The 8,184-nt window shown below is 44.4% G+C and overlaps 1 protein-coding gene across 2 annotated transcripts; it reads right to left on the reverse strand.

Annotated features, from left to right (window-relative positions):
• Window positions 1-500: 500 nt before the first annotated feature.
• LOC117876294 (olfactory receptor 1019-like) lies at window positions 501-2,813 on the reverse strand. 2 transcript variants are annotated; one of them, XM_034768308.1, is made up of 2 exons: window positions 1,894-2,810; window positions 501-519 (listed from the first exon to the last, which is right to left on the reverse strand). In XM_034768308.1, the coding sequence occupies exons 1-2, from the start codon at window positions 2,808-2,810 to the stop codon at window positions 501-503; spliced, it is 936 nt and encodes a 311-aa protein (XP_034624199.1). The 2 variants fall into 2 exon arrangements, with proteins under 2 accessions (XP_034624199.1, XP_034624200.1); XM_034768309.1 differs by lacking the exon at window positions 501-519 and having other exon boundaries at window positions 1,860-2,813.
• Window positions 2,814-8,184: the final 5,371 nt, after the last annotated feature.

Consider the following 8,184-nt stretch of genomic DNA (forward strand, 5'->3'; position numbering starts at 1 on the left):
TCAGGAATCTTATCTGCTCTAGGAAATTTACTACCTGCCAGTCACAACGCACGCTCTAATGCCGACTGGACCACTGCCGCCAATCAAGTCTGAGATGTCCAAGGCTTTCCACTGCATTCTGTGTAATTAAACACGCTGGCAATGATTTTCAAATTAAAGTGTTTGGATGTCTCCCTTTTGGGGAATGGAACATGAGATGCCCTCTAAGGGCCTGGGAGTGTGCTCAAGCGTGTTCTGAAAATCAGCCCTTTTATGGGGTCTCAAGCTGAGCACCCCAAAAATTTAAGGCACTAGTCACTCTTTACATCCTTGGTCTCCACGCTGGGCAGTGTATGGCATGATTTCAGATAGGCTGTAATCCCACTATTAATAACACGGCTACAGCAACACGGCAAAGTATTAAGTGTCTAGAAGGTGCTATCGCCACCTAGAGGGAAAAATGTCAAACTGAACATAATTCTTGCTCTATTATCATATTAGGGTTGGCATTGTTTGCTTGCTTACATAAGTACTGTTGTTCTGGTATGAGCCTGTATGCATAGGGTGGCCAGATGTCCTGTTTTAAAAGGGACAGTCCCATTTTTGGATATAGGCGCCTATTACCCTCCATCCCCTGTCCCGTTTTTTCAGAGTTGCTATCTGGTAACCCTATGCATGCAGGAAGTGTTGTAAACAGTGCAAGTATGCTATAAACTACAAAAAGTCAGCAAACAATGCTACTCAATGAGTTGAACCTGAACTTCAATATTCTTCCTGCTGGAATCCCTAACATAGTAAATTCCTACCCTCAACACTGCGGCACCTCTAGGCTCGGCAGTTCATAGACTGGCACCTCTGGGCTTTCTGCATTCGTTACGAATGTAAAAAAAAAATTGCTTGAGCCCCAGAACCTAATTGCACAAGCCCTGGAATCTCGTTCATTACAAATTAAGCACAGCCTGCACTAGTACTGTGTAATATATTTTATTTCCTTCTTCCTGTATTACTCACCTTCCCTTGTCCCCCAAGGGGAAGAAACCCCATTTGCTCTATTAGGTTTCTGTTAAGAAGGCTGGAAAACTGATTTTTATAGAGGGTATTTTTAAAATATTTTATTTGGGATAAAACACTGATATTTACAATTAGGCCCCATCATATGAAAAGGACGAGAAGAAAATATGCATAACAGCACAAAAGCTTGTATCCATCAAATACACTATTATCATGTATCCCAGCCATGCCTGGCAGCCTCATGGTGCTGAATGCTGTACCAACACCTGGTGGAGACAAGTCCTGCCCCAAAGAGCTTGCTGTTTAAATAGACAAGACCAAAGAAGCATTATCACCTCTGCTTTACAGATGAAGAACTGAGGTCCAAAGAGGCGGAGTAATTTGACCAAGCCCATGGAGGGAACCTATGGTAGAGTTCGGAACTGGATTCAGCTCACCTGAATCCTGAACTAATGTTTTAACTCCAGAAGTATCCTTGTCAAGCGTGGTGCTACTAACACTCCAGCAGAGCTTTGTGGGACGCTAGGCTTCTTGAGTCAGTCTCCCCATCACTTGCAGCTAATAAAGATCCCATGGTACAAGGGGTGACACTAGCATTCAGGAATGTTATTTACAGGACTTTGATCAAATTCCATCTCTGGCCAATATATTCTACCTCGGTAACATCCCCCTCCTCATTTCAATTGGAGCTGCTAGGGCTAGCTTTTAAAAAGAGCCTTCTGGTTTTGGATGCCTCCATGTTTGACTGTGCAACCTTAAACATATGGGCACAGTGACCCTACCCAATCCCATCTTTTCCAAGGTGCTATCATCAGGGATGCTGCACCATTTTGCCTGCCTCCCATCCCTGCCCGTTATTCTGAGACATGTTAATGTAGAGAGGATGAAAAATAATTTCTCGACATCACTCTCCCCAGGGCGTTCTTCACGTCCTTGTTCCTCAGGCTGTAGATGAGGGGGTTCAGCATGGGGATCACCACCGTGTAGAACACGGAGGCCATTTTGTCAGTGTCCAGGGAGTAGCTAGAACTGGGCCTGGTGTACATGAAGAGAAGAGTCCCATGGAAGATGGTGATACACAGGAGGTGGGAGGCGCAGGTGCTGAAGGCTTTTTGTTTCCCCTCGGCCGAGCGGGTCTGTATGATGGTGAGGAGGATGTACAGGTAGGAGACCAGGATCGAGAGCGTGGTGCTCATCTCCACCAAGCTGACGGTGATGAAGAGCAGGAGCTCGTTGAGCCATGTGTCAGAGCAGGAGAGCGCTAGCAGTGCGGGGATGTCACAGAAGAAATGATTGATGACATTGGAGCTGCAGAAAGACAACTGAAAGGTGAAATAGGTATGAACTAGCGAATCCACCAAACCTATTGCGTATGCCCCAGCTACCAGGCTGACACACAGCAGCCTGGACATGGTGATATTGTAAAGCAATGGCTTGCAGATGGCCACACAACGGTCATAGGCCATCGCGGCCAGGAGGAAGCATTCCGCATCCAAGAAAGAACCAAACACATAAGACTGTGCCGCACACCCAGCAAAGGAAATGGCTTTGTTCTCTCTTAAGAAGTTCAGCAACATCTTGGGAGCAATGGCGGAAGAGTAGCAGAGGTCACAGAAGGACAAGTGACTGAGGAAGAAGTACATGGGGGTGTGAAGCTGGGGGTCAATCTTGATTAACACGATCATCCCAAGATTGCCCAGCAGAGTGACAGTATAGATAATTAGGAACACCATGAAGAGGACAACCTGCAGCCGTGGACTGTCCGTGAATCCCACAAGGATGAACTCATGGACTGTGGTGCTTCTGTTTCCTTGATCCATGTCAACAGCGTGTCCGTTCTCTCTGCTGCTGAGATGAGACAGAAAGCAAATGGTGAAACTCAGTGGGCGTGAGACACAGTAATTGAAATGACTTCCACTAAACAATAGATACAAATGCAAATGACTTTGGTTTTATTCTGAATCAGAATAAAAGGCAGACTATGATTTTTTTTTTCACTCAATGGAAAGTTCCAAAAAATATTGATTTGGAAATGTGGAAATGGTTCATTTTGACACTTTCAAATAGAATGTAATATTTTGACATTCTCAAATCAAAATGTTTTGTTTCATCTTGGTTTCACATCAGTCTCTGTCCTCCTAATCTGCCTCAGGCCTCCGTTCTCCTCTATGGGCCAGACTCCCAACTGGACCACATCTCCCACAATGCCCCTGTGACATGCTGTACCCCTGTGTCCACCCCTTTCAAATCATGATGATAAATTTTGTACAAATTATGCCTTGTGAGGTATCATTTGAAAGCTTATAATGTGCTGATCATTATGGTCATCTCCTATGACTCCCCATAGCAACTGAGGCAAACTCAGATGAACATTGAACTGACCTGAGACAAAATACTTCAATGCTGGTCAACAAACCCAAATATTTAGATTGTGTTCGACCCAGCCTAAAATGACATATTTATTTTCCGTTTCCCCAATGGAAAATCCAAAAAATTGACAACATCACAATTATAATATTTTCATTATTGTTCTCTTGGGGTTTTTTTTTAACTGCTCCTGCATATTGAGCAACGGTCTTCCTTGAATGGTCCCCAATGATATTCAAGTCATTTTCCTGGGCTTCCCACTTATTATAGAATTGAGCCATGTAGATTAATAGTTCATCACTCCCCCACCCCTCCCCATCTTCCTTTGTATTAATGCAATGAAATACATGTGACATCATGTTCCTCTAGCTGCTGAGAAAGGCTCCCCGCCCACACAGCTCTGCCCGTGGCACTCCATCCTGACTTGCAGCCCCCTACCACTCCAATCCTGAGCTTTACAACACGCAGCTCTGCTAGCACCCTTCGATCCCAACCGGCGGGCCCTAGACCTGGGCTCCCTGCACACACAGTCTGCTTTGCTAATGCTCCTTAGTCTGACCTGCAGCCCCACTGCTATGCCAGTCCTGGGTTCCCTGACCCACCCACTCAGCGCCGCTGTTGCCCCTCAGTCCCAACCAGCAGCCCCTCTGCTATCCCACACACACAGCTCTGCTGGTGTAGCCCACAGAATCTCTTTCTCTTCCACCCGATTTTGTTCCTAATGTTTACCATCAAATCCACTTCGGTGGCACACATGAGTAAAACTTCAGGGCCTACATTTTCAAAAGCCTTCTCTCATTTCGGTGCCCACATTTCCCCTGCTGTGTAGCACTGATGGGCCAGATTCTCAGCTGATGTAAATCAGCGTAGCCCTATTGGAGTCAAGAGAGTTACAATGATTCATCCCAGCTGGCCCATCCCAATGATGAGGAGATTGCCCAGAACAATCACCATGTGGGACAGTAAGAACAGGACAAAAAATACAAGCTGCCTAGAGTGGGAAAGTCCAAGGAGAAGAAATTCCATCACCACTCTGTGGTTCCCCTGATCCATGTCTTCAGTTCATGCCTTTTATAGAAAAGCTCGGAGGGAAGGGAGAGGAAGTTACAGTCACACTCATGGCTGGTGAATAATGAAGTCCATTGTACAACATCAAGACTTGCACAGATAAATAAACAAGCAAAGACATTTATATAATTGTGTGAATAACAGAAATGTTTGTTGTGTTGCCATTCCAAAAAAATGGGGTGACCAAATTGTTTTGGGTTGAACCAAAAATATTTTTTTTCAAAATTTTCAACAAGATGAAATTAGAAAAAAAAATAGAGGTCCAAGAAACATTTCGTTTTACCTGAAACAAACTGTTTGGCTGGATTTCAAGCATTTTTTATGTGTGTTTGTTTTTTAAATAAAAGTATAGGATGTTTTGAAATGAAATATTTCAAGAAAAAAACTTGATTGTTGCGGAATTATTTTGAGAGTTTTTTTCTGACCGACACTATACAGCAATACTAACATGAATTTGTGAAACATTTTGATGTTGCCGAATCTGGATATTTCATCTTGAAAAGTTTCAGCTGAAAAATTTCACCCCGCTCAATATTTATAGCACATTCGGTATATTGTAGAGGGATCAATTTTGCCAGAGTATAACATAATAAACAATGAGACTCCATGATGAATTGTGTTTGCTAAGATTTCAGTTTCACCTGCACTCTGCCCACTAATTCATCCCTATTCAGCTGATTCTAATGTTCTAAATCTCTGAGCACTTTTCATATAAACATTTGTTATGTGTGTGTTTGTTTTGAATCACCAGCTACAAAATGTTTCTCGCTGTTCTCTAAAATAACACTAATACCTATTTCTTGTATAGAATGTTTCATCACTAGATCTCAAAGTATTTTACAGAGGAGATAAGTATTGTCACTACCATTTTACATCTGGAGAAACTAAAGTACAGAGAGGTGAAGTGACTTGACCAACATCACCCAGCATAACTGGGAGTTACATTATAGGTCTCTCCTGAGTCCCAGGCCAATCTACTACCAATCTACTACCTACTAGGCCAAATGAGAAAATCCCTCTATCTTCTCCTCGTTATCTCTTAATTATACTTTTCTGAATATAGGTTAGATAAATGTCTATCAGGGATGGTCTAGACGGTATTTGGTCCTGCCATGTGGGCGGGGGACTGGACTCGATGACCTGTCGAGGTCCCTTCCAATCCTAGAATCTATGAATCTATGAATCTATGAATTTCAGAGCTGGTAACATTTAAACCAAAATTAAAGACAGCTCTAAGATTCAGCTACAAATGGGTACCCTTTAGCCCTGTGATGGAGCTGGAAATTCACCCTTTCCAATGGCTTTTGTTTTCCAGCTCACAAGATATATAGTAAAATTGGAGCCTTTGCCTCCAGTTTGTATGACTATCTCAAGGATAATGTGCTAGTTATTAGGTCTCAGCAGCATTCATTTTCAGGGCACAGAAGAATAACTCCCTCCATGGCAGGAACTCTCCGGGGAAAGTTCTCTGTCCTGTATTACACAGGAGTTCCAGACCTGTAGGGTGACCAGACAGCAAGTGTGAAAAATTGGGACAGGGGATGGGGGTGGGGGGTAATAGAAGAAAATGCCCCAAATATCAGGACTGTCCCTATAAAATAGGGACATCTGGTCACCCTACAGACTAGTCCATAATAGTTCCTTCTGGCCGTAAAATTTATGAGCAAAGAATATGCAACAGAGCTCTGCTGTACTGATAGGGAGCCCCAGCTGTGGGTCAGAGAATTGACTTTGTTCACTCTCTAAATCCCACTGCCCTCCAGAATATTAAATAAACCTGCTGTTTGAAAGAAAAGCACCATTGGAAGCCAGAAACTTACATGAGCCCTAAACTTGATTTGTAGAGGTTAGAGCAGGGGCCGGCAACCTTTCAGAAGTGGTGTGCCGAGTCTTCATTTATTCACTCTAATTTAAGGTTTCACGTGCCAGTCATACATTTTAACATTTTTAGAAGGTCTCTTTCTATAAGTCTATAATATAGAACTAAACTATTGTTGTATGTAAAGTAAATAAGGTTTTTAAAATGTTTATGAAGCTTCATTTAAAATTAAATTAAAATGCAGAGCCCCCCCCCGGACCAGTGGCCAGGACCCGGGCAGTGTGAGTGCCACTGAAAATCAGCTCGCGTGCCGCCTTTGGCACGCGTGCCATAGGTTGCCTACCCCTGGGTTAGAGGAACAAAAGAGATGCTATTTCAGCTCATGATCTTCCATCACTCTGTGTCAGAGACGTGGGTGAGTCAGTCCTGTCACAAGGTATCATGAATATTTAATTGTTAATTTTGGATTGAACTTTAAGAGGAAAAAAAGGAAATTAAAAAAAAAAAAACAAGTGTCAGTAACACTAACTGTTGTGTAACACATAGCTACTAGTCCATACCATGAAGGTGGTCTTGTTTCATTGGTAGTGGCTATATATTTGAGATATACTTTGTGTACTTGTGCATGTAATTTTACCTTTTGTGACAAAGTTCCTCCTCTATCTTGGTGGGTCCTGCGCTTATTGGTGGATTTTCTTGTCTCAGAGATTCACCATGTAGGTTGGGGAACAGCCCAGAGACCTTCCCCTCTGGAAGAACCCACAGTCCAGGTCAATTGGGTGGTTTTTGGGGAACCCGGGCCCGCCCTCTACTCCGGGTTCCAGCCCAGGGCCCTGTGGACTGCAGCTGTCTATAGTGCCTCCTGTAACAGCTGCATGACAGCTACAACTCCCTGGGCTACTTCCCCATGGCCTCCTCCAAACACCTTCCTTATTCTCACCACAGGACCTTCCTCCTGGTGTCTGATAACACTTGTGCTCCTCAGTCCTCCAGCAGCACACCCTCTCACTCTCAGCTCCTTGCGCCTCTTGCTCCCAGCTCCTCACACTTGCACCACAAACTGAAGTGAGCTCCTTTTAAAACCCAGGTGCCCTGATTAGCCTGCCTTCATTGATTCTAGCAGCTTCTTCTTAATTGGCTCCGGGTGTCCTAATTAGCCTGCCTGCCTTACCTGGTCCTAGCAGGTTCCTGATTACTCTAGTGCAGCCACTCAGGGAACAGAAAACTACTCATCCAGTGACCAGTATATTTGCCCTCTACCAGACTCCTGTACCCCACTGGTCTGGGTCTGTCACACTTTGAAGTAGGAAGACCGGACTCTAGGAGAAGACAGTCTGAGGCGATGTGTCCAGGGGCTGGGACAATGACCTGGAACTTGGCAGATCTGACTTCTGTCCTTGGCTTTACCACAGACCTGCTGTGTGACTCTGGGCAAGTCACTTCGCCGCTGTTTCCTCTCCCACCCTTTGTCTCTCTTGTCTGTTTAGACGGTTTGGGGCAGGGACTGCCTCTTACTGTGGGTGTATTCCCCCTGGATTTCAGGTGCCTACTATGGATTTCTACAATGGGGGGTCTAGGAACCAGACTCAAACCCTCGGTTCATTTCAAATTGGCCATCAGAGGGGAATGATTTTCAATGATTACAAATAGGTTGTATTCAAACCAGCAGAGACCTAGGAGAGTGAGGCTCCATATGGGATGTCCATGCACCTGTAGTCCAGATAGTTTTCATATGCTGACGGTCTACCCAAGGGACTAAGGGCTGCATAATCTGTTGCACTGGTTGTGGGTTACTGATTCTTTCCCCCTCTAGCTCACCTATTGATACGTCAGTTCAGCGAGGGAGGTCTCACACCATTGCAAGCTGCTTGGCTGTTCAGAGGCATGTGAGGAATGAGTTGGTGAGATCTCAGTACACTTCCTTACTGGACAGGTGGCAA

Source organism: Trachemys scripta, chromosome 4, assembly GCF_013100865.1.
Source record: "Trachemys scripta elegans isolate TJP31775 chromosome 4, CAS_Tse_1.0, whole genome shotgun sequence".
Lineage (NCBI taxonomy): Eukaryota > Metazoa > Chordata > Testudines > Emydidae > Trachemys > Trachemys scripta.

What these genes read in the sequence shown, in the direction of transcription:
- LOC117876294 (XM_034768309.1), bottom strand. Translation starts at nt 2,810, where the DNA reads ATGGATCAAGGAAACAGAAGCACCACAGTCCATGAGTTCATCCTTGTG.